This window comes from Ambystoma mexicanum, chromosome 3q (assembly GCF_040938575.1).
Source record: "Ambystoma mexicanum isolate Mex_15411 chromosome 3q, UKY_AmexF1_1, whole genome shotgun sequence".
In the NCBI taxonomy this organism is placed as follows: domain Eukaryota; kingdom Metazoa; phylum Chordata; class Amphibia; order Caudata; family Ambystomatidae; genus Ambystoma; species Ambystoma mexicanum.
In genome coordinates this window covers 882,131,594-882,158,886 of record NC_090926.1, presented here as the reverse complement: position 1 = coordinate 882,158,886, position 27,293 = coordinate 882,131,594, and the positions used below count along the sequence as shown (strand labels likewise).

The 27,293-nt window shown below is 45.7% G+C and overlaps 1 protein-coding gene across 3 annotated transcripts in view; it reads right to left on the bottom strand.

Moving 5' to 3' along the window:
* The window catches only part of CEP95 (centrosomal protein 95), a 1,206,983-nt gene that overhangs the window by 902,923 nt on the left and 276,767 nt on the right, over positions 1-27,293 (bottom strand). For all 3 annotated transcript variants that reach the window (XM_069655013.1, XM_069655014.1, XM_069655015.1), the window contains exon 4: positions 26,417-26,530. In XM_069655013.1, the coding sequence (XP_069511114.1) occupies positions 26,417-26,530 (114 nt within the window). The remainder of the gene's footprint in view (positions 1-26,416; positions 26,531-27,293) is intronic.

The window sequence follows — 27,293 nt, the reverse complement described above, 5'->3', positions numbered from 1 at the left end:
CGGGACTATTTACACTAGTCCCCAGAGCATGCGCAGTACAGCATTCATCGACACAGCTCTCTCGCGGCTGCAAGAGAGCCCCGCTGGCAGACACGACGCAGACCCTCATAACGCATTTTAGCCATCGGGCTTGATTTGTAACGTGGTAAGTACCTCTGACTTGCAGAGCTGCTTAGGGGATGACTGAATTTCGAGGCAGTTCTGCCCTTATTCTAGCACCTCCTTAAACCTATCCTACACTGACGCTGCCCCATTTTGTGTTTTTGCCCTGCAGCCCCTCACCAGTCTGAACAAGACGTGCTGTCAGAGAGCACCAGTCCCTAGTACAAGGACTGTTTATACTTCTCTACCTGTAAGGATAAAGAACAATGGATGACTTCACCTAAAGGTATAGTCACCTCGGATCGGTATTAGAAATTTGGTTGTTGCAGCCTTTTCAATAATCACACACTTCCCCAACTGGGTTTGTATAGATAACAATATAGCTCAATTTGTGCTGTTTCATTATTGTATTCTAGACTCACATCCCTTGAGGTGCTTTTCTTCACCACACCCTGGATCTAAATTTCCTTGAAGCCGTACCCATAACGCGCATGCCGTATGTACTCAGCATATGAATGGAGAAAGTGAATACAGTATTTCGCCCCTTCTCAGCGGAACCTAGCGGTTTCCTACCCACAGGTTAGCCTTCACGCAGCTCCAGTTTTTTAACATTTCAGACTTAGGCTGTCATTGTTATTATAGTATAAGTATTCTTTTTCTTTTAAGACTAAATGTTAGACAACAATGCTTCACCCTTTTTTAGCACTTCTTGCTTTTAAATAGGTAATGAGACTTCATTTAGATCTCACCCATCTCTCCTCCTTTCTCTTTTTGTGTGTTTTCCCTTTATTCTACAGAGATCTCCATACCGGAGGCTCAGACAAAGGCGTTCCAACTACCAGCCGAAACGCCCAAAGGTTTAGCACTAGATGTGCCTTACTGTCCTTTCCAACTAGATAGGGTGCCCCTCCCCCTGGCGTAGACCGATGGTTTTGGTCTTCTGTTTGTGAAATTTAATCTACATCCTGATTTAATCATCCTGGCCCACCAAGTAGAGCGGGGATATTGGTACACCTTACTTTACTTGTGGACCGATAAATCGGGTTCCCAACATCATTACCTTCCCCTGGGTATTATATATTGACTATATGCAAACCCTCCCCTCCCACTTTTTTGAATTAACAAATTTGGTCTTACCGTGACGAAATTCAACCCGCTAAATCTAAATTTGCAGGCACTAAAAGTAAAGCAGTGTTAGTAACCAGCTTTTGCTTAAATTTGAGGACCAAACTATTGGCCATTACATTTTCTCTACATGTACTGTACAATTGTTGAACAGTTCTTTTGGTCTAAATGAAATTATATCGTTTCTTTTCTTTAACCCTTTTTTTGCATAAATATTTTGTGCTCACTAAAATGATACTAACTCACAAATTAGGTTACCATTGAATAACGAGAGTATTCATTGTGAAATAATTATTTTTCTATACTAGATTTATTCCATATTTTCCTTTGCCTTTTTTCTTTCTTTTTCAAAAAAACAAGTCAATTACTGTATGATTTTTTGGTCAAAAAAGAAAAACAACACTACCCATCTATAAATTTAAGTAAATAATTACTAAGAATGAGGGATTTGAGCCTTAGTTTGCCACACTTGGTGACCTAATTGTGTATTTAAAGGATACTTGGCTTACTAGTTGAAGCACAATATTGAAATAATCAGAACATAACTATTTAGACACCCCAACATTAGGGTAGTGTCATCAACTATATCTGTGGTTGGAGCCCTCCTTGTTCTCCACCATGATCTTAAGTAGCAACATTTGTTGCTTTTCACTTTACCAGGCGGCCATGCCAGACTGCACGTGCCCCCCTCCTCAGCGCATGGGCTGCAGTGACAGGGGGTGACTGATAGTGGCGGACACTCTTAAACTTTAGATTACTATCATCGTCGATTGGGCTCGGAGGATCAAGGCACAGCCACCCAGTAAATGGTGAGCGGATGCATGTTTTGGACAAAGCAAACAATACATTATAATTACATTTTTTTATGAACTGAACCGCACCGCCGGCCCCGAATCTGCCTGTGCTTTTGACTTGTAATGTTATGTTACATGATTATGTTTATCTCAATTTATTGTGTGTAGTACTGTTTGTGTAGGGGGGGCACTTGGTCCACTGGTAACTTGCCCAGGGCACAAAGTAGGACACGAGTGCACAATGTGTTGTAGTCTGTTGGTGTGTTGTGAGCCCTTTGTGTGTTAGCTGTCTGCCTGCTTCTCTTTCCATGCCACTCTGTCCCGCTTGGGCCCTATATTTGGAGGACTGCATCGTAAGGCTTTTTCAAATAAAGGGTTTATCTAATCATTTTCTGGGTCAAGTGCATTTCTCTTAGGTCGAGTAGATAAAATAAGTTACTCCACCTGCAGGTCTAGTGGAATTTTAAAGAATTTGCAAAGCCTGATGTAATTGCCTTCTGGTGGGGTTCCCCACTGTGGCTTATATTGCGGTTGCTTGTAGCTTCTTTGCTGTGGCATGTTCCCCGCGTGAAACCCTCCCTATGGTGCAGGCGCCACTACTGCAGCATCGGGCACTAGCATTGCCCCTTCCATTGTGTACTTTGCCAGTTTCTTTTGTACCAGTTTGTTTTCTGCCTGGGCAGCATTTTCTGCCGCCTGTCTCTCACTTTCCGGTTTTCGTTTGTAATCATGGACTATCGTTTCCTGTATTTCAGGTCAGCCCTTAGCTTTGATGCCCACAATCTTACCCAATGATGCCTGTACTTTTGTCGGCAGTCCCTTTATCAGTGTGTGACAGAACAAGGGTATGCATCAATCCCAGGACCTTCGCCGTCTCTTGTATCCATAGGTCTTGCAACCATTTTAAATAGCCTGCTGGGGCTATACTACAACTCTGCGCAAGCCCAATTTGCGAGATACTGGTTAAACAGCCCTGAAAACTATGCAACATCTCCCAGTCCAAAGATATGCTGTCTACCCTGCTGACCTACGGTCGTCTTTATTCACAAAACCGTACTGCAACACCACAGACATAGACCCGGTCAGCGCTACGTTAATGGCCTGGTCCAGAATATTTAAGAGAGTTGGGGTGACGGCCATATATAACACCACATCTCCACTCTGGCACTACCCCGGAATCTCCCCCGCGCATTGATATTGATATTTTATTTGTATTGCGCTCATACATAAGTGTTTCAGAGCGCGGCGAGGCAAGGGAAGGGAAAACGAAACAGCGATCTTGCTAGGCCCAGTGACATTGACAACACACAAGTGCATGGGAGAGGGAAAGCAGAAAGTGCATTGGGGGGGTAAAGGTGGAAAGTTCTGAGCTAAAGGAATACAATAAATAAAACATGAATAGATAAATAATAAAAGCAACAAAACAGTGGTAGTGCAGCCAGCAAGTGGCAGGTGCTAGATTAAAGGGCAAAAATACAGGTGTGTCTGAATAAGTGCAGAGGGGGGGGGGGGCTGTAGGGTAACAGATACAGAGCCCCAGTGCAAGGGAATGCCAGGAGGCAGTGCAGGTGGGTGGCAGGGTGAGCAGGTACCTGGCACCGAGAGTCAGAGGGTAACCAGGTGCACGATGCCGAGACATAACATAATCAGCAGGGGAGAGGAGGAGAGAAGGCAGAAGCAAAGAATAAGGCCTTGAGGTGATTCCGGAACCGGAGATGGTTCTCCATAAATTTCAGAGTGGCAGGGAGGCTGTTCCAGAAGGAGGCCCCAGCCAGATACAGAGATTTACCCCGACTTGTTTCTTTGAAAAAACAACTGACCCCAAGGGAGTTGGAGGTGGAGGAGCGAAGAGCTCAGGAGGGAAGATATTTGAGAAGAGAGAGCTGAAGGTATTTTGGGCTAGGGCCCCAGAAAGCCTTGTGGACAATGCAACGGGTCTTAAAATGAATGCTTGCAGCCACTGGGAGCCAGTGGTGAGATTTCAGGGCTGGAGAGATACGATCCCAGGGCTTGAGGCCAAGGATAAGCCACGCAGTCCTGTTCTGGATAAGTTGCAAAGGGTGGAGAGTAGAGGCAGGTATATTTAGAAAGAGGCTGTTGCAATAATCCAACCTAGAGAGAACCAGGGCGTGAGAGACAGTGAGCTTCTGGGGGAAGGGGAGGAAAGGCAGAATACCTCTGACGAGGTGCAGTAGGAGGTTTGACTTTCTAGAGACAGATGTGGGCAGAGAAGGAAAGCGTAGAGTCAGAGGACCCTGAGGTTCTTAGCCACGCAAGTGGGGGTAGGAGGGCGGCCAAGGGAGGCCGGCCAAAGAGTACAAGGAAACGAGAGTGGGAGTGTGCCGATGAGGAGGATCTATGTCTTGCTGGCATTCAGGCAGCGATAATTGGCGGCACACCAATCCTGAATGGCAGATAGATCAGATGAGAGAAGGAGAAGAGGTGGCCGAGGGGAGCCTGAAAATGTATTGTGTCTAGCATAACACTGAAAATTGGCACAGAAAATGCCAATGTGGTGGGCGAGTCTTGCCAAATATTGGTCGAAAAACCAGGGAGAGTGGTTAGACCTCTGGGAAACTCTGCAAGTACAAAGAGAAATAGATGAAAGGAAGGACCCAAGTTGGACCTGGGAGTGTCGATCAGAGATGAAAGATGTCAGCCAGGCCAGAGCCTGATCGGTGATACGCTGATGGAGAAAACCTACAGAATCAGAGTGAAGGTTAAGCTGCGAGTTGGCTAGCTTTTCCAGGGTTTTGCCCACAAAAGAAGATTGGGCGATAATTAGCAGGGCAGGAAGGGTCAGCTGTGGGTTTCTTGAGAAGAGGGTGTATAAGGGAGTGCTTACGAGGGAAGGGGAAAGCACCTGTGGTGAAGGAGTGGTTACAGAAATCAGCCAGTGCAGGAGCAAGGGTGTCAATGTGATCCTGATAGTTTTGGAAGAACAGGGAGGAGCCTGTTTTGACGAGACTTTCATAGATCGGACTTGTCTAGAGACCTCATCGAGGGAGAAAAGAGGAAAGGACGAGAAAGAGAGTGGTGGGGGAGTGGATGTAGGAGGGCCAGAGCACACAGAAGGAGAGGGGAGAAGAGGGATAGGGGACAAGAGCGTGGACAGGATGTTCTGGGTTTTTGAGATGAAGTGAGAGTCAAGGGCCATGCAAAGGGCCTGAGAGGCGACAGGAGAGGTAGAGACTGCAGGAGGGTTGGCCAGCTCCTTGCAGATTTTAAAGAGTTCGGCCGAGGTGTTAGATGTGGCAGAGACACGGGCTTGAATGTGGACTCTTCTTCATGGGTATTGCCTTTGGAGCAGGCGACAGGCCAGTTTGTCGGAGGATGAACACGAAGCCCTCCATGTCCTCTCAGCCACCCTATACTTATGTTTAAGTGTAGCTAGGTCATAGTCATACGATGAGTTGCACTTGGCTTTGGGCTTCAAACAGATCCTCACGACAGGGGCAAGACCATCAAGAGTAGAGCATATACAGGGCTGTGTCAGGATGTGGGTCAGCCAAAGGTGGAGGAGGGGGAGGGGTGAGAAGGTGGTGGCGAAAGCCTCAACTGACACGTGCTACATGGACCGGATGTCCGAGAAGTTAGGTGGCAGAGTTGGGGTTGGCTTGGCCTGGGGGGGTAGAGAGGGAGAGATGGGAGGAGAGGAGGGAGTGATCGCTCCAGTAGAGAGGCGTGGTCAGAGGGATGGAGAGGGGGATGTCAGAGGAGATCAAGACATCAAGTTTGTGCCCTGCAGAGTGAGTCGGGCCAGAGGGGAGAATAGAAAGGGAGAGGGAATCACAGAGGTCATGTAAGAGTATAGAGGAGGAACAAGGAGAGTCTAGATGGATATTGAGGTCACCAAGAAGGAGTTGAGTAGTTCAGGCCAGGAGGGAGGAGGATAGGTCTGCCCACTCAAAGAAATGAGGTGATCTGACCAGGGGGGGCTGATAGAGAGTAGCTATGGTAAGAGTGGCTAGGGGAGAGAGAGAGAACCTGCAGACAAGGCATTCGAAAGTGGAGTATGTCTGCGTGGGAATGATAGAGACAGGAATCCACTCAGGAAAAATCAGGGCTATACCCCCTCTGGACTGGGTGGATCTGGGAGCCGAGAGGATCTTGTAGCCATAAGGGAGGGGAGTGTCAAAGCTCGTGACAGAGCTGGCCCTGAACCATGTCTCGGTAAGACCGAGGCCATCAAGGTCAAGTTCTTCCAGAAGGCAGCAGATGTCCGGGGAGTGTTTGACAGCAGAGCGAGCGTTGAGAGTGGCAAGTTGAAGAAGTTTGCCAGCCTTCCGGGGAGGGGTACAGGTCAGAGGTACTCCCTGCAGAGGCGAGGAAGGAGCCCAAGGAGGGTCAGGAGAGGAGGGATGAGAGGGAAGGAAGCCAAAGGGGGTGGGGTGTCATCAGGAGATTAAAGGAAATTGATGAGGTGTGGGAAGTGCCCATCAAAGAGGAGGAGGAGATTGGCCTGAGGGCCTTGGACCAGGACGGTGCCATTTATGTAGACATTAATGATGACCTTAGAGGAGTCGAAGGGGGCCATAAGGGCTTCCCAGCGAGTGCCATCATTAATGGGAGAGGAGGAGAAAGGACAGAGCACAGAGATCATATCTAGAGTCCATAGATATGATATGTTATTTATAACGCGCGCTTAATACCTAGAGGTTTCTAAGTGCGGATCCAGGGACCGAACCAAGGCGAGCACGTTGCCCCTGAGCCATCCTCCAGAGATCTGGCGAAGGAACGAGGATGTCGGCAATGGTCTGTCTGGAGGAAGCGCTGGAATAGTAATCAGTGATAGGGAGACCAGGTTTGGCAGACAAGATATCCTTTTTAAACTTCTTCCTACCAGACTTGGAGAGAAGGGAAGGATAGTTGATGGAGAAGCAGTTGGAGAAGATAGGAGAAATAGAAAGTGCCATGGGTGCGTGGAGAAAGGGGCAGCAGGGAGAGTAGAACAGGTACAGCGGTATGCTGCTGCTGGAAATAAACTTTTCATGTCCACCGATAGCTAATGTCACCCCTTCCGTCTTTCTCGAGCGCCTGTATCCATTTACTGACCCTTGCCATGAGGGAGGGCAGGCTGCATATTAGATTGTCTCTGTCCATTGTTTGCCATGGCACTATGCGCGTCCCTTGTCCCTTTCTTTAGCAATGGCATTACTCGTGTCTTTGGACCTATTCCTCATCCTTTGGTGGCCAGAGTTAATCCCATTTTCACCTTCCCTACCCTGCTGCAGAGGGAAGTAGATCTGTCACTTCCGTCACTGTCCTGTCACTCTTTCCTCCCCCCTCCCTCCTTGTTTTGTCAGCATCCATTCGGCACTGTAGCCATCACTCCAATGTTCCCCCCAGCAGTCCTTCGTCTAAGGCTGCATCGTCCTCGTCCCCTCCCTCTGCTTCTTTCTTCTACCCCTCTTCCTCCTCTTTGTTTAATTTGAATTGTATTCTCCCAGATACCCATGTGCCCTTACTTTTCCTCCGTACCTCCTCTTCCATCACCCTCTGCCTCACTGAATAACGCGTCCACCTGCTGTCGTGGATTCTTTTCTTTATCTGCTAAGTATTTCCTCTCTGTTTTTTTTATTCCAGCTACCCTGTATTTCCTTCCCCCTTTTCTCCTATTACACACACACTAACTCGCTCCCACTCTCACCTAGCTCAGTGTTCACACTAGCCTTCTCCACAGGCCCGACCAGGCACTTTGTGTTAGTAACCAATGGCCCGCTCCACAGGCTCACTGTGCCCGATGTTAGAGCAAAGAGGCAGTGTCTCTTCTTTGCGCCGTTTGCACAGAACAGCTGCTACAATTCCAAGAGCACTATTTTGCATGAGGTACCTCGTGGCGTTGACTCTTCCACCACGAGTCCACGCCATAAGACAACACCAATTACCACAGGTGTGTCCCTCTCTATACCCCCCAAAACAGAGGAAAAATACTCCATGACAATGCTTACTCTAATGTAATTGGTTATTTATGAAGCACTTAATAACCAGAGGTTTCTAAGCGTGGACCCAGGGAATCGAACCTTTGTTGCTCCGTATCGTCTTGCTTCCAAGGCGAGCAGGTTGCCCCTGAACTATCCCCTGTGACGCAAATATACAATCGCCGGTACTGCGCGTAACTTCTGTCTGACTGTGTTCAACACTTACTTTGCACCCTTCCTGCTCTAATGCCGATGTGCTCACACTCGCGTCAAGTCCCTATTGGGTGGCACGCACCAATTTCGAATACTATTACGGCCGAATGGCCTCCCTCCTTGAGGATGCGTCCTAGACACCACGAAAATCTATCCCTCTCCCGCCATGGGCATGAAATCACTTTGCAGCACATTCTTGCACGGTTATACTCACGTTCTAGAGACCCTCAAGTCCCCTCGGCACCGAGCATCCAGCACAAGCTCACCCCTCCCACTCAGGACCAGCCAAACCTTTGTGAATTCCACCTCTGCAGGGCCACATCAGTGGTGCGTGTTTGTCAGTTCTGCGGTCGCCAGACCCGCTCCTGGGGAGGGCGGCTTGGATACCCCTCAGCTGGCCGAAAGGACTGAGGACCTTGCTGGGGCTCCAAAAATGTACTCAGGAGTCCTCAAATCCCACCATATAAAAATCGTAATCAAAAAGGAGCACACACCAGGCAAGAAACCACGCTGTTTATTACACCTGGGCGAGCACAAATCAAACAGAACAGTGGACTGGTACTGATTGATGAGAGTCGACATCTGGGTGCACACAAACATTAGTTTTATACTATTAATACAATAGTCAGGGAATTATTAACAGTTGTAACTTTCATATTTTGCTGTGGTTCCCAAGAAACTCAATGGTTAGACTACGCCATATCCTTCAAGCCAACGTATGCTAGTAGAACGTGATTGGAGCCAAGAGATCAACAGTATCCCAAATCATCGCCTCCCGATGTGGCGCTACTTTGATTTCTCTCCCCCCACAAGAACAGTTTTCAATTAGTAAAATAACATTTTTGCTGACCGCCGGGAATTCCAGTATACTGCCATTGGTCAGCACCATTGCAAAAGGAACACAAGACACCCTGCTTCTGGAGGGAAAGAAGACATTCACACGTACCTGCGGATACTGGGCTTCGCAAACCTTATGTTGGATACTCTGAAGGCTGGCCACCTCCCAGGGACATGGAAACTTACTTTATATGGAGAAGAATTTTGAGAGCTTCTTCGGTGCCATCAGGTTCGCCAATCATTGCTCCAAGAAAAGCTCCATACTGGGCCCTTCCACTGTCTCTCTTGTACCCCAAGAATACAGAGATTGTTGGACTGCGACCTCCCTTCACCGTCTTCCACTCTACTTTCCAGGTAGGTGCGTTTCTTTGAGATTACCCAGGGCTTGCAAAATCTACTAGCCCACTTGCATTGTCGAGGAGATTTTATGCAGGACGAGTACCATTTGCATGGTAATAGACCTTGCTGGCAAGCATGGGCATGTTTGAAACCTTTATTTGACATTTACTGCAAACAAACTATTGATGTAACATGCTCTTCTGTGTTATTAGCGGCAGAGGGTTCAGTGAGATTCATCTAGAGCCATCCAATAGTAACAGTCTGTTGCTGCCACTTTTGTAGATTAAGGTTAGTGCTCTGCCTGGGTTTGTGCCTGCTCTTTTACAGCTGACTAGTGCAGGTCTACGGTGTGGTTTGCCCTCGTAGACTGGCAGCGGGGCCAAGAGTGGGGGCCCAAATTAATAAAGTTGTACAATCGCCCATGCACCGTTGTAAAGGGCTGAAAATTGGTGATAGAGTTGCACCCTAGCTAACAGAGAATGTCCGTTTATTCTACATGTGTGCCTGCCAGCAGTGCATTCTTTATGATCAATCCCAGTCTAGTGCCCTCCCGTTTAGCTGCTGAGGGAAGATTATATTTCTCTGGAGGCTTTCAAACTCACGGTCCCTCCGGGGACCATGCGGCAGCATTACCCAGCCGATCGCCAGCTCCCTTCACATTCCGGTCGGGACTGCTCATTCACCTATGTATGCTGCCGGTGGTACCCCACCGCTCCCTCTGGAGGCCTCCTAGCACACGCTGGACCCCTCAGCAAGATGGAACCCAACTTCACCGCTTGCCGAAAAGTCTGTCGGCCCAGGTGTTCCTCGGAACCGATTTCGTTCGGAAGAGCAGAACAAAGCAGAGATCTTCCTCCCTTGATTGTTTCAAGCACTGCAGAATGTGTAGTTTAAATAAGATTTAATTTGTTGGATGTCGGCGGCCCCAGCAGAGCGCCAGAGACTTAGGTCTCCATCTGCTGGCTGCACAACAGTGCCCCCCAACATTGCTCTCCTCGTAATGGCATCTGGTCTCTGATGTGCAACGTTTGGTCTGCTTGACTCCCAATGTCACCATATAAACCAGGCATTACTTGTATCACATTCTGTACATCTAGTACATCCATGAAAAAAGGAGCATAATCCCTGCCTCTATTCACACAAATATAACTATTGCATGCAACTGTTATGCTATTAAGTCCAGGTCTCTCTCAAACAACACTGTTCTGTTGTGAATAACTGACTTCATTTGTTTCTAAAATTGAGACACTACCATGGTACACCACTCCTCCTAGTATAACACTGCAAAGACTGGAAAACTCAGAAAGCCATAATATGGACGGTAGTGGAGAGCACTTCAACTAACACTTCCTTTTTAGTTAGACAAAGGACAAATACTTTTCCGGGAAAACCTCTCTGGCCAGCTTTCCAGAGAGTGGGATGGAGATTACCAAAATATTGTGCAGCAGTTTAAAGAAGGCAAGGGCATACTACACAGCACAGGATATGGTTCTTGGATTGCAGGAGTATATTTAGATGCATTAGGGTTGTCAGTGAATCAGAGAATACAAAATAATGTGGGTGCTATAGTTTACCAATTGCCCCAGAGGGACAATTGTCTAGAAAGCAAATCGGTTTTAGTTTTTGTATAGCTTCCTGGGGAAGAGACCCATGTAGTCTGAACAGCTGCAAAAATAATATGGGAGTACGGCTGTAGCAATATTGGAGGTAGTCTACAGCTTATGCACGTTTATTCTGGGTATGCCTTTGGACCAAACATGATGCTGCTTTATTTACATCGACGCTGCCCGGAAAGTCCAGAAAGTTATCTGGCTTATGTAAGCATAGGCAGAATAGAGTTGCTTGGGCCTGGAAACGTTACAAAATCGTCCTAAAGCAGTATTGGCAGAAGGAATCAGAAGTGATTGGAATGTTATTAATTGATTTATATAGCGCTTTCTTCAAAGCGCTTCACAGATAAAACAGTAAAGTGAGCTGAATAACAATTTAATCAAATAAATATATAAACATTAAGGCAAAAGCAGAAGACGGGGTATGTTGTTTAAATAAAGATGGGGGAATTAAAAAATGTCAAGAGAAGAGGCAGCACAAAGAGGTAGAACATTCCACAGTGTATGGGCAAGAAGAGAAAAATATTGAAAACCGCGGGACTGATAATAGAAACAGAACCAAGGTGACCGGTCGGAGCATATACCGTGATCATAGCAGATCGATGAGGAGGAGCAATGCCATGTACGCAAACAATAAAGAGGAAACAATGAGTATACGAGAATGAAATGGGAGCCAGTACAAGAAATTAAGAAATAGAAGCTTGAGGTGATGTACAAAACAAAAAGGTGAAAAGAAGAATTCAAGATTGAATGGAAAGTGTTAGAGGATAGTGTTGGAAGACCAATGAGAGGGGCCGAACAATAATCCAGACCAGAGAAAATAAGTGGGAATTAGGATATGAGTGAATAAAAATAAAAGGAAAGGGCACATTTTCCAAACAGGTGGTGTGTTAATTTTCTCTTGCATGTGATATTTTGTCCAAAAAGTATAAAAAGAGTTTGCAAAAGAAATAATTCAGTTTATGAATCGATGCAAAATGTGACTATTCCTTAATTGATTGTGATCTGCCAAATTATTAATCAGGTCACAATTCTTATTGGTTAAATGGTAGACGTAAATCAAACGTCATTTATTCATTTCAAACTATTGTAAAGAAAATAACAAGCAGTGTGAGAAATATGAAGTGAGAAAGAAAGCAAAGAATCCAAATTACCAATATCACAAGCAGAAGTAGACCGTGGGAAAACTGGCACCCAACGCAAACACTTCAGTATACTTGGATTATAAAGCGTGATCTTGAAGAATACCTCTCAATATCAAAAGATACTGGAAAAGAATATTCTGGTACAACTGAGGCTCTACTAGCTCCACGTGTGCGAATTTATGGACTGCAAGCTGGCAAGAAGGTGGCCAAATGCCCTTGTGGCAACAATCGTACACCGAGAACCAGTTGGTCCATTCACTCTTTTCTAAGTAGAGACAGGAGGTGGGCCTGATGCCACAGCAGTGTTAAGGGGTCTCAACAACATGGTGGTTAGATTTGCGGTCTTGAACAAAGTATGCCAACAGACCATGTACACACCCAAGAGGAGGATACATGTATGTACGCACCCAAGAGGAGGATACATGTATTTAAGAAGCAGCTTTTTCATGCACTTAAAACACTTTTCTCAATGTTCTTAATTTTGGAAGATGTAAGATTTAATCAATTGTTTGTATAGGGTTTGTATAGGGTTTGCCCCAATTCATTAACTAAACATTCCACAATCTGGAGTTTATTTTCTGAAGGTGCGATATCTGCAAAATGAAAGGGAACAGGAAAGTCAACTAAAACACAGATTTTAGGCATCGGGCGACCATCAGCGTCAGAAATAAAACAAAGTTCTGTCCGAGATCTGCGTTTCAGGCATAAAAGTGTCTAGAAATGCTTCACTATGGTAAAAACTAGCACTGAAGTAGGAACAAAAACAACCGAAGAGAATCAGTTGGTACAGTGCCTTCTGGGACCCACGCCTTCACACAAGTGGTCTGAATCCCTCTTACAGGGACAGTGCCTGTTGTGCAGCATGAGTTTCGTAAATCTATTCCTGATGCATTAAAGGAAAATAACAGGAATCAGAAACTCCAAGGAGTCTGGTACACAAAGACCTTGCTCTACTGCAGTCACCAAAGGCTATGATAGACTGTACTGCGAGTTGGACCAGAAAAAGCATACTCAAAGTGTGATCTCGCCATTAATTCAATGTAGGGACTAACGCACAGTGACCCTCAATGTGCTCGCTCTGCCGCAGCCTTATAGCTGTATATAAAATGAACCAAAGAGGACAGCCAGTTACATAAACTCTCATTTATAAGGCTGTAGCAAAGCACAGATTCAAAGGGGATGGCAGGGCGGGTGTATTGAAAGAGCAAGTATTAACAGTACCGAAACCACGATGAAGGTAGTTTTTCCTTACAACGGCGACTTGCCCTCTCCCTTCTTAACTTGGTATGAAACGCACTATACAACCCAACAACATTGGAAGAAAAAGGATGCACCGACCATCTCGCCCAAACGATTCAAATGGTTTTAAAAAAAAAAATGTCTAAATAGTAGAACTTGAGGAAGGCATGTAGAAGAGCCCACATGGCTGCCTCACAATTACTGAAATAGGAATAGGTCACTATGAAGACCCCAGATTCTGCCATTGTTTTGGTGGAATGTGTCCATATTCTGTGAAGAAAAAACACCTGGTAGCTCATAACAATGAGGTTCGCTTCTGCTGTCGTCTTACCAAAAGCAAGACTTAAGTGTGATGGCTCCAATAAACACCCACACAAAAGTATCAAAACCTTGCATTATAATGTAAGGATGGTTTTGGAAAAAACACATTCGAGGGCGAACAGTCTTTGTTCCTGCAGTCGGAGCCACGAGGATGTGGACTCCTACCAGCCCTGTCTGCCTACTGAAGCTGCACCTCGCCCTGATGGCCCAACCTCAGCCTGCCTGCACTCACAACACCAAGCTCTCGTAGGTAGGAGTGTTAAGAAAAAAAAAAGCTAATTATCTTTTTTTTTTAAAGAAAAAATAAAAGAATTTTGAAAATATTCTAAAGAAAAGAACGGAATGCACTTTTATTTACTTTGATGCCATTTAATGCACACTGATCACCTCGTGCTTTGGGGCAGTAGTATTGTGGGTGGTGCCTAAATCATTATACCTAAATGCCCGTCTGTTTCATGGCACCACGCGGCAACTGGAAGATGGCTGCTGACTTCTTGCATTAGAAGGCCCCTGGAGTCCCTCATCGCTGCCCCCCACTGATCTGCGATAGGCTGCCTTTACTTCACCTGGCCTATTGGGGAACCTGCAGGCCCCCTCGTCAAAGGCCCACTTTCTAGGCCCTGTCCGTTCCCGTCAGTGAATGGCCAAGCTCCGTGCCCAACTTTGATCCCCTAAATGAAAATGCTCATGTGTCATTCCTACTCGTGCCTTCATGCGAGTACTGCTAAATCAGTGGCTGCTCCAGCGCCATTGAATTCATTTTCACTGCCTCTCAAGTCATCCTCCTTCCTGATGCTCCATTCTCTTCGGTGACTCTGCATGCTGCCTTCACTCATTGTGCCTCTTTCTCACTGCCATCAACTACTATACTGTTGCGGTGCACTTCCTGTGCCTGTTTGCTTGAATCATATTTAGCTGTGCCTCCCAGCATCATTGAAAGTGACTGTTCTGCGTGTAAATCGTATTTAGCTGGCTAGTAGCCATTCTACTAGTTACTGTGGCCCACTATGCCAAGTGGAGCAGGTTCAAAACGGTTTTCAGCATACTGCTGCACTGTGTTTCTCTCTGCTTAGCTATAATTCGAACTTGGCTGTGTGCACTTGCCGTTTCACCGGTTGCTGTTGAGTACATCCTGCATTAACATCCTACATGTCCTCCCTTGTCCTCAGGGCCCCCCCTCGAACCCTCTTGTCCCCCCTCTGTGTTTTGACCCGCATTCCTCCCTACGCCCCCACCTCCAGATGCCTCAGTACATCAGCCTTGGTAAGTGTCCTCACCAACACAGCTAGCTATGTCGCCATCTATATCTCCAATCTTCTCTGACTGCTTCTCTATTTCCTATCCCTCTCCCATCACCAAATCTGGCCGGAAGAAACAGGACATACTGGGTCCAACCCATGCCTTCCTATTGCAGACACCTATGTCACAGCTTACGTCAGGGAGACTCTCACAGTCCTCCTCCTCGGCTCCTCTGCCATCCTCAACCACCGCTCTGGCTCTCTTGCCACCCTCAGGTGGGACCACAGTCCCGTGCGCCCCTCCCCCCCATGGATGATCTTCAAAGATGGCAAGCTGCTCCATATTGCTACGCTTAACTCTTGCTCTGCTGTCAAACACTCGTCTGACACCTGCAACCTCCTTGAACGCATGATCTAGATGTGCTCGCCATCACAGAGACATGGTACAAGGACAGCTCTGTCACAAGCGTTGACACACTCCAACCAGAAGGATACAAGATCCTCTCTGTGCCTAGGCCAACGGGTCAGGCGGGGGAGTGGTGTTGATCTTCCCAGAATGGATACCTGTGTCCATCATCCCCACTTAGGCCTACTCCTCCTTCGAATGCCTAGTCTGAAGGCTCTCACTCTAAATCTTCTCTCCTTACGGCCACCTTCCATCGGCCACCAGTCCACTCTCTTCCTTTTGGGATGGGCGGACCTGGCCTCTTCTCTACTCTCCTCCTCCTCCTCCTCCTCCTCCTCCTCTAAACTCCTCCTGCTGGGCGATTTTAACATCCATCTGGACTTGTAGTGATACACAAAATTGCAACCTTGCCAATGAGGGCTTTAGATGACAGCAGTAGCCGCTGAAAGCCAATAGTGTATTCAAAGTATGTGCTAAAAATGCTGACAGTAGTCTGTTGTAGCACTTCCATTATGCAGTAGTGAGCTACAAGGAATATGCAGGCCTAGTATGAGTGATAGGTCACATTATGCATTGTTGATGGACAGGCAGGGAGAGGGCCCTAGCTCTGTAGCTAATGGACATTTTTGCAGTGTTTGGAACATTATGGCACCTATATAGCGCTTAGATAGCCAGTCTTAAGCGCTATAAACACTAAGCTATGAGTGCATGCCTTTTAGAGCTTGCAGATGGGGTTAATACATCCCTGCTTCCCTTAGAATATTCTGCCTCACTAACGGTAGCCCTGCATGGCCCCAAGCTAATCTTCCTTTTCTCTGGGAAGGCACTGATAAGACATTCCTCAGCTTTCGCGCAGATGGGCCAGGGAGGGGCTCAGAAGGAGCAGTGGAAATTAACAGAGTTGGGTTTTTTCCATGAGCCAGCCTATATTTTGCACAGGGAAAGTTCTGGAACTGTGCGTCATGGACGGGCAGCACGAGATTATAAAATACACATGCTCACATGACTCGGGTGGGAGATCGTCCTGTGGACTTGGTTCGAGCAGATCAAGTGCCCGGAATTTCGGAGCTCTTGACGGCATCCTGCAGCGCTGTTCTCTGACTGAGCGGGGCTTGTTAAAGCTAGCTTATGAGGGCCAGGGTCTCCCAGTGCTGATTGAAGGGGCGTAAGACTGTGTTTCTCTATATTTCTCTATATTTCTCTATGTTTATCTAAGTTCCATGTTTCTCTATATTTTGCATTTCTCTAAGTTTTATGCTTTGTAATCTTCTCTAACTTGAATCCCAAATGTATATGAAATTCACTGTTTAGAATAAAATACTAAAACTTATTGAAAGGTGTCATTTGCACTAGCATGAGATCACTGCTCAGCACAATAGAACCTGTATTTTGGGCTGAATTGGGTATTTTTTGCTCTCAAAGGGCTGGCCCCGGGGAAGATTTTGCCCATATCAAGACAGGACTCTCCCGACTCTTCAGGACCTTTCCGTAGCCTATGCAACTCTTTCTCCCCCTCTATCCTACATTACGGCTCCACGTAAACAGCGGGCCACTTTGGATGCTCTCATCTCTACCGACATCCCTCTCACTACCTCCCTCTCTTGGCCGGACCACTCTCTTCTCTCCTCACACTTGAAGCTCTCCTCTATCGACAAACCGGGTACGGCCACTCGGTTTCAAAGTCACCAGACCCATGAAAAGAGTGACTGCGGGTGCCTTTGCCGCCCACCTACTCTCTGGCTTCTACTCCTGCGGATGACTCCCACCCTGACACAGCCCTCGCTAACCTCAATCTCTCTATCTCCACACCCTTGAGACACTTGCCCCTGTCATGAGGGTCCGACTGAAGCGTTCCAAAAAGTGCAACTCTTGGTACGCCTCTGATCTGGCTGCCCTTAAACGCAAGTGTTGGGCAGCTGCATGGAAATGGAATTCGTCAGACGGACCCTCTGACAAACTGGCATGTCGCCTCCTACAAAGGCAACATCCACACCAAGAAAATAGTCATTCAAGCCCGCATCTATGAAGCATCAAACACAGCAAAACTTTTCAAAGTCTGTAAGGAACTAGCCAACCCTGCAGCAGCCTCCTGTTCTGTCACACACCCAGGACTTCTGCTCGGCCGTGGCTGCACACTTCACAGCAAAAACCCAAGACATCCTTTCCTCTCTCACTTCCACACCGCATCATACACCAATATCTCTGGAGCCTCCCTTGGGCCCTCCACCACACCTCCTCTCTCCTCTCACTCCCATCACACCCAAGGAGGTCCCCAGACAAGTCTCATCTATGAAGGCCTCATCCAGACCCCTGCCCTGCCAAAACCATCAAGGACAACATTGACTCTCTCACTCCAGCCTTGTCTGACCTCTGCAATCTCTCTTTTGCCACTGGAGTTTTCACAACTTCTCTTAAGCACTCTTTGTGCACCCTCCGCTTAAAAACCCTCTGCCAACCCCTCCATTCCGGCTAACTACCGCCCCATCTCCATCACACCTTTCCTGGGCAACTCCTGGAGAAGCTGGCTATCTCTCAGCTCACCCTCCACAATGAATCTGCTTGCTGACTCCACGACCATCAGTCTGGCTTCAGATCATCCAGAGGCACGGAAACTGCTCTTCTGAACACCCGTGAAGACATGCTCTCAAATCCTGACACTAACACTCTCTCGGTCCTCATTCTTCTTGACCTCTCCTCTGCCTTTGACACAGTAAACCACGACATCCTGATTGCACGTCTCCATGACAATGTTGGAATTACAGGTCAGGCTCTGGTGTGGTTAACCTCCTTCCTTTCGGACCACCCAACCCAGGTGGACCTTGGGCCCTTTCTCTCTACTGTCACTCTTTCAACCGGTGGCATTCCCCGGGTTCTAACCTAACCCCCTGGTTCTTCAATGTCTACATGGCTGCTCTGGCACGTGTGATTGCCACCTTCATCTCTAACTTCCAGTGTTAAGCAGATGACATGCAACTCTCCTTCAGGCTACCCTCAGCCACCTCTTCTACCTCGCTCATATCCGAATGTCTGTCCGTAAATTCATTCAAGGTTTGCTTCAAACGACCTCTGCCTCAACGCCAGTAAGACTGAGACTGTTCGCATTGGGACTCCTGCTCCTGCTTTCCCCCTCTCACACTGGCCGCCCTCCCTTCTCCCTGCGCACTCAACCACCTGCAAGGCAAAAAACCTTGGGATCATCTTCGATTCCACCCTCTCCTTCTACACTCACATTTCAGACATTTCTAAAAAGTCCAACTACCAGCTGCATCCCCACAGAGGTACTCTTCCTTTTCTCACCATCCCCCAGCGGCTCACAGTCTCCAGAACCCTGGTTCTCTCAAGACTGGACTACTGCAATAGCCTCTTTCTCAACCGCCCTCCCTCGGTTCTGCGTCCTCTGCAACTCATCCAGAACAGAACTGCAAGACTTATCCTTGGCCTTAAGCCCAGGGACTGCTTCTCTCTGGCATTGAAATCCCTTCTCTGGCTCCACGTGGCAGCAAGGATCAAATTCAAGACCCTCTACATTGTCCACAAGGCTTTCTGAGGCCTGGCACCTACCTATCTGCAACAATGCCTACCTAAATACTGTCCTTCCCGAGCCCTCTGCTGATCTACCTCCAACCTTCAGCAAGTGAGCCGGTTCTCCAAGCAGAGATTTGGAGGAAGATCTTTATCCTCAGAAGGGGCCTCCCTCTGGAATAGCCTCCCTGCCACCCTCCATCTTGAGCCTGATCTCCTTAATTTCCGGAAACTTCTTAAGACATTCCTCTTCTCTTTGCTCTTACTCACTCTACCCTGCTAACCTCTGTCTCCATCCCTCTCTACCTCCCTCACCCACACAGCTTGTCGCCTGCCCACCAGGTGTACCTCAAAGTCTCACAGGTTCCTGGCACCCTTGCCAGTCCTCTCACACTTGGCTCTGGGCCTGCACTTGCCTCATTGCTACTGCACTTGGTCATTTACCCATATGAGTGACATCTTTCAGCACTTACCCCAGTTTCTGACTGACTGGGCGCACTTGGACCCCCACCTCTCCCCCCTCCTGTACCTCTGTGCACTTGCACAATCTGAACGGACCATGCCTTAAAGTTAGTCTACCTGTCCTCCCTGTCTCACCTCCTTGGTTGCGCCTCTATGCACTTGGGAAAACTGCAGAATCGTTGTCAGACATATTTGCAGTTATCTAAACTGTTAATTGTATTATATGCACTTCCTTTGCCTATGTAGACTTGTACCATTCAGAAATTCAAGGGCTCTGAATGACTTTCCCTGTTCACTCCCTCCTTGAGCGCCTGGAAACACTTGCCTTCTGTGTAGGCACTTCACAAATTAACATTATAAACATTACCATAACAAAAACAGGATATTATATCATCAGTGTTGGGAAAGGATGAACTTTAAAGTGTTTGGATTCCTAATCTACTAGAGTTCCTAGTCTCCTTTAGTTTACCTAGTCTATTGGCAGGTTTATGGGGTATGGTCTTTAATGCACCTTTTACCTCCAATACAACCAGAACCAAACAATACGCATACAAGGGTCATACAAGCGTCATACAACTGCAGATCATCCAATGAGGTGTACCTCATGCAAAGCAGAAAACACCCACAAATAAAGTGCATGGGCGAGACCTGCCAGGAGATGCGTGAAAAGATGAAACTACATAGATTTCAGACTACAAAACAGACACACTAATGGGACACCACTATAGGCAGCAAGCACATATACTGCAGGGTCTGTGAAAGATGGTTTTGAGAGGAGACCTCTCGTACCAAAGCCGGAAGAATGTGGGAGCTGAAGTCCTTAAAGAACTACGTAGGCAATCACATGAACAAAGCCTGAAGACAACTTGCCAGTACCACCGGTCAACAACATTGTTTGTACAATACTGTTCACAACATTGTACCAATAAAAAATGGGTACATCATTTTGTAATTGCCTCATTGTATGCAAGCCAGGAAGTCATGACTCTTGAGGCATACCTTGATAAGATTTGACACTGCACCATTTAAACCTTGACAAAATATTTTGTAGTGGTCACACTGAACATCAGCCAGTAAACCTAAGCAGCTTTATTGAAAGCACTACTCGGGTCCTGACACTACCATAAAGCCTGCAAAAGATGCCTTTGGGCCTTGTGTGAGGCAAATGAAAAATACACCCTGCTTTCCAATTGTGTTTTTGAATCTTTCACTTCAGAAGGTTTCTAAAAACAACAATTTAAGGAACTTTCTAGGGCCCAAATTTAAAGTGACTGTGCACAATTTTGAGAACATAGAACATTCAGTGATTATGCTTTGCGGTCTTAAAATGCATCTGTCAGCAAGCCTACATATAAACGAATTGACGCCAGTTTCTATGGCCCTTTAGATAAGGGAGCTATCCCAGGCCAGTAGTCCATGCATACTATTTTTTATTGTTTTTTTCAAACCTTTATAAAAAAAAGAAAAAAACCAGAGACAAAAATTTCATCATAGAGCAAGACATCAAACAAAACAAGTACGTCTTATTACATCCTGTTCCATGTTAAAGTCACCAAATTCGTCAATAGGTCACTGGACAGACTTTCTCCTCTGTTAAATAGCCGAGTTGGTGTATAAACGGTCTTTGACGGCTTGGAGGAAGGAGACCAGGGCATATAGCACAGATCTATTCGACCCGTCAAACAGAGCTTTCCACCTGTCCTCCCGGGATGCAAACTGAAATCTCTTTGTGACTGGACCAAAGATTCTGTTTCTTTCTTGTTCTAGCCCAGAGCATCTCATTGTCAGGTGTTTGAGGGTTTCATTTGTGGTGTTACAAAAACGACACATTAGGTCCAAGTCAGTTGATTGTGACCAAAAACAGAGTCGTTCCTTAGTCGGCAGGGCGTTGAGCCTGAATTTCAAGTAAAGAGATCTCGATCACTGGTCCGGAAAACAGGACAGGTATGCCGGAAGATGGCCATAAGCTCTTGTCTCAATCGGGAAATCTTGCACTGTTCTTGATTTCGATCTTAAGTTGCAAGTATGAATCCAGTCAGTTCTCCACAACTTCAGTTTTGCAGCATCCGGGTTTTCAATCAGCATTTGAGTCTTGATGTCATATGCTTTGAGAACCTCGTGACAACTCATTCCATTGATGCGGGATTGTGCCAGGTTGTTCGGACTCTAGGTTGTGAAGAATTGCAATTTGAGGCGCCGGGTTCGTTAATAAAGTTTTCCTGAAAAGACTTAAAAGGTTCCAGGTAACCCTTGCCTGAATGGAGGTAACCAAGTTCGAATACGACCAGTTCCCATTCTGACTGTATGTGCCCAAAGGTCTTGAGTGCAGCCGGCATATGCAGAAAATTTTAGAATCACCATGTCGTGGTCGCTATGAGTCATTTTTCTGATCACGAAACTGATGGTTCTCATATGGATCTTTCCGGATACCAGGATGTAATCAAGTGTTGAGCTTTGGTCACCTCTTCTCCAAGTAGGAGCCGCCGGAATGTCTCCCGGTGTTTGTCCATTCAGCATTGTTAGCTCACGTAAATCCATTTCTTGGCACCACTTAATTGTCAATTGTTGTTGCAATTTGTTGACTCTTTTCTTATTGTCAGTTAACTTTAGGTGGCTAATACAATCGATGTTAAGGTCGCCACAAATAATCAGGTCATGTGGATTGCCCGTTTCCATAAGGTCATCAATTGCCGTTGTGACTTCATCAATGAAAAGTTTAGCACCAGTAGCCCCATGATTCCAATAAAGATTGATGATACAGAGATTAGAGGCATGGGCGTTTGCTACACCTGCAAAACTGACCGTTACCACCTGAATGAAAGGAGAAATGTTGTCACAGTTCGTGATCCTAAGGCCTGAGTCTTTCCTGACTGCCAGCAGGAGGCCAGCCATAGGTCTTCCTTTGGACTGTCTAATGGCTGGGTTGAGGGCAGTTTCAAAACCCTCCAGGATTAGATTTTCACATAACCACGTCTCCTGCAGACAAATGAGCTCCAAGTCAGCAGACCAAACAGTATTGAACAAGTGACTGAAGCCCCTAGTGTTCCAAGATCCCAGATTGTAATTTTTGCATGGGGCGGGGGCCTGGCGTTAACACGACTGATCTTTGTTTAAAGTGCCAGCGATCTAAGACCAATCGTTTTTGTTCACTATTCGCTCATCCAATTAAATGTAAACTGTACATTCTCCTTTTTGTTTTACTATGAGAATAAATTGTCCAATGTGCGTATCTCTTCTATCGCATGGTGGAGAGCGAAATGAGTAGCAGTCGGCAGAACCTCGAAAGCAAATGGATTGTACCATCTCTGTACAACATGTCCAGTTACTGCATGAGTAAGTCCATAAACTATTGTGGCGCCAATACACAAATAGGAAAGGGTTAGGGTGAATTCCTATCGGGCCTATGATTTCGAATAAAACTTGACTGGGGTAACTTTGCAAAAGGTGTTCTACTGGTGCAAGGGCATATCCAAACGACCACCAGTCCCTTCAAAATTGGCTAACATAGCACAAAGATTCAGGGTTGAAGAACACAACAGGCTTTATGCCTTCTCAATCTTGCGGTTAGAATGTCCACTTCACTTCTGTAGGAAGGTCAAGAAATGACAAAAGATATGTACCTATAGTAATGTGTATTAAGTACTGCAATTGAAGGGCCTAGCTATATTTGAGAGTTTAAGCCTCGCATTAGAAGGTTAGGGCATCATCCAAGAACGTTTAATTTAGGGAATATATTTTGGTTGCTGGGTTATCATTGGATGAAGGATGCTACGAAGTGGGAGCAAGAAGTTGGACAGAGATAGGTTTGATGGACGAGGGTGCAAAGTCTGAGCAGAAAAGAGGCGGACTGTCCTTGCTGATCATTAGACCAACACAATCACAATTTTTTGTTATTCGAGGGGAGAGAGAGAAGTTGGTAAAGTCAATATGACCGTGAAAGTTGGCTGTCCAGTTTTCAGTTAAAGTAGAACAAGGCCCCAAACATTGGAATTCCCTCCCCAACAACATTAAAGCAGAGGGCACCCTCGCTGGCTTAAAAAAAAAAACCACTCAAAGCATGGCTTTTCAAAAAATATGAAGACCATAACCCCGAGTGCCTGTAAATATAACTGCAACCTTCTCAAACGTTTAAATGTGTAACTATACTTGTTGTGCTCACCATACTAGATAAGGAATGGCTAGAACGAATTAGCCCTAACCCACTGTGTAACCATGTGTTTATTCTGTATGTAATCTTGAAAAATGTGTTGTAACCTGGGATCATTCTGTATGCAATCATGAAAAGTATCCTATGTAACCTGTAACCATGTGATTACTCTTGTATGCCGTCCTGAAAAACATACTATGTAACCTCGCCGTGATACCCGAGGGTCTGGGCGTGTAACAAATACAATAAATAAAAGGAATAAATAAATAAGGCAAGACAAACTGCCCAAGGCCTCAAAATCTCTATAGGGGCCTTGCAGAGGTCCCAGCACACCGTTGCAGGCACAGTGCCTGTGTTAACACCTACCTCTGGTTGCGTCTGCACTTTAGCTTGAATACAATGAAAGGTAGGTGTTAACTTGCTGGTGCCAGCAGGCTAGTGTCAGCTCCCTCAGCCATCAACACTTCACATCACCCTAAAAATGCAACATGACAGGGTGCAGGCGGGTTACAAAATGAGGTATCAGCTGTACTCTTAGCAGCTTGCATGAACGACTTGGATGGCCTGCTTTCTGCATAATCGCTGGTCCTTATTCCGGTAAATCAATGTCACACACACCCCCTTCCAACCGCAACTATCGTATTCAGTTTTCAGGAGGAAGAGTGCCAAGAGGAGTCATTTTGTACTTATTTCTCATTTGGTTAATGGTCACCAGATTTGGCGCGGGGGGCAGAACAGTGGTGTGTCCAGGGGCTCTATTGGGAGTGGGGTGCACTTACAGTGGCTGAGGCTATATCTATCTAAATCCACACACACAGACACATAACCCCCCCTCCCTCCCCCGGCCGCAAGTTGGGTGAAGGCGCGATCAAATCACTGCCTATGCCTTCATAACTCAGTCTCATTCAGCTTCAGACATGGTAGTTTAAAAATCAGATTCACACAGATCTTAAGGAAGCATAGAAACAATTGGATATGGAATTTTCACATAGGCATGTATGAAGTTGAATAAAAGTCACAGAAGAAACACAAATGTAAGACTAAAACCGTATACATGGCAAATGCATAGATTTAGGGATGTTATCATTAAGCATTTATAATAAACCATTACGTATATAGCGCTTTCACCAAAGCGCTTTACTAATGTTGATTTTTCAGGGCAGAGTTGATTACATAGCATATCATGTCACAATTGGCTAGCTCAACAAGTTAAAAGCTCAGCGCTCAAATGCGTCAGCCTGCACTTTCCAAGTTCATATTTCAGCAGGGCTAAATTAGCCCTTCATCCTTCTGAGGTTCATAAATAAAGTACTATTACATTTGGTCATAATAACACCTATTTCTACAGTGCTTAGAAGCAGGAGTAGTCAAGCATGAAGAGTGAAATATTAAAACATGGTTTAGAACCAAGAATCATACCTGAATACAGAAACATCTATGCCCGAGTGACGTCAGAAAGCTCAAGGTCATGACCCCAGAAACTGGTGGAAGAGGACATAAAATGAGTGATCATAACATGATCTTTGCACCCTACAAATCTTTTTGGTGTTAAGTGCAATGGACCAATAGCAAGATTTCAGCTTAGCCCAGCTGCATTCACAGGGCCTAAACATATCTATGAACTCCACACAAACTTAAAAAGGGAGAGTTCGTGGTCGCCTGTTCACGGTGCTGCACTGCAAAAGATAGCAAGGGAGCGCACCACATTTTTGGCCTCTGTGGCAGCCCTGAGAAGGCCCCATGCTGGTGGAATGCCCGACTGCTGGGTCAACGTTTCCCCTGAAAACGGATACCAATTGGAGACAAGCACAATGGTGCTCATTAGAAAGGGGCCCTGACAAGACCCTACCATCTTCGAAGGAAAGGTCGTATCCAGCAAGGAAGGTGCCCAATACCAGTCACTTTAACATGCATTTCTATGAACAGATACATCCAATTTGCGGAAAAAGAATGCTGAAATCTTTCCCACAATGAAGAATCAAATACAGAACGTCAATACGAGGTTCAGCTCAAAAGCTTTGTGTCCCTTCCTTTTTCACACCAAAAGTAGGAAAATTAAATAGTTAGATGTATTTGAGCAGCTTAGAGAATCCAATAGATGTGGCATGCACCTTGAAAACAGTATTCTGTATACAATTAGTTCCACTGAAGAGGTTCCTGAAATATCTAAATTAAGCTAACCTGTAGGGTTTGAAATAAATGCAACCATTGTGCTTGTGAAGAACTACAAGGAGAGGTCTATTTTTGCATTTATAAAGCACTCTAAACCTGGAGGCATCAAGGTGCTTGTTACAAACATTGGACCGCAGACGGTATACCTTTTTAGTACACAGATGTCAGTAAGTAGATCAAACAGTTGTCAAATCCTGTGAGAAAAGCAAGGTCTTAAGGAGTTTTCAGATGGTCCAATACGATTGTTCTGCTGCGAGTGCCTGAAGTAAAGCGTTCCAGTTCTTGGAGTTAATGACGAGGAAGCTTAACCCCCCAGATCTCTTTAACCTGAATTAAGGGTGCGTTTTTTTGAGGGGTACCTGGGGGCAGTATTTGAGAGGCATTTGTGAAGATAATGCGCTCGTGAATCGGTAGCCAGTGCGCTATTCTGGCGGCTGAAATGTGTTCGCCCCTCAGGATGTTTAGTGCGGCTCTGAGTGCATTGTTCTAGAAACGCTTTTGTGATGGGTTCTAAATTACGAAATCGTGTGGTAATTTGACAAAATCATTTTTCAATAACGTTTAACCACCTAACAGTTAGATGCTTTGAAAAATAAAAATGTTCCCAGTGATGCGGCTTTAGTTCCCATTTTGTTTCAGAAATCATAGCAATACAACAAAATGTACATTGTGCTCAGATGATGCGAACATGGGTAATTATGAATGCGCATGCAGCCATTACCAGAAAACAGAGTGCTCAAGCGATGAGAATGAACAAAAAATTAATAAAAGGAGTACTCATTTTAACTAGTGCGCTAGAAAATAAATATTCAGTTTTACTCACCCCCAGTCTGAGAAGAAGCTTCGCTGATTTGCTCAGTGAGATATTCAAGCAAACCATCAAATATTTCGAGAAGGTTTTTAATGGACTCCTTATCTCCTTTAATAATATTCTCTCCTGAAAAGCAAACATTGCAGCACATTAACGTTTCTGGTTAGGAAATCAAATGGCGTGAATTTGCAGAACACACAAGATCCAATTCATCACTCAGATTGGCATTGGAGCTTTGGTGTAGATCAGATTTACACCTTCTAGTCTGTGATGTGCAACCTGTGGCTCGCCTGATATTCTGTACTGTGCCTCGTTTGATCCCTCACCATGGACTATGCTGGCTGGGGTTGATGGGAATCAGTCCAAAACGCCAAAGCTTGCACACCACTGCTCCACAATCTTCCCGAGTCAGTCTAAAACTGGAACACATTTGATATGCCTAAAGCATCCGAGATGCTCACACACAAATGTGATGGGCATCTATGAGATACTCCAGGCATCTCTTTATGCACGCCTATTTCAAGCTTTATGAGAGTCGCAGCTGCTCATAGGCACCTCCTGATTTACTAGCATACGGCCCACTGACACCATCCATTCTTAGCCACGCTCGCGCAGCCTCAAAATGTTTCGCCTCATGTCAATGAACTACGATTACTCTTTTTTTATTGTAAGTTATAATCAAGAAAACTTGATTTTTCAACATAAAATACAAAATTTACACAAAACAAATTTAATTCAAATTTACATGATTAATAACATGATAGAATTTTAAAAAAAGAATTTCCGAACATATGATACAAAATGTCAAATAGTGTACAACGTACACCAAAAAATCAGAAAGGGAAACAAATTAAGAAAAATTCAATCTTACTACAACACATAATTCAAT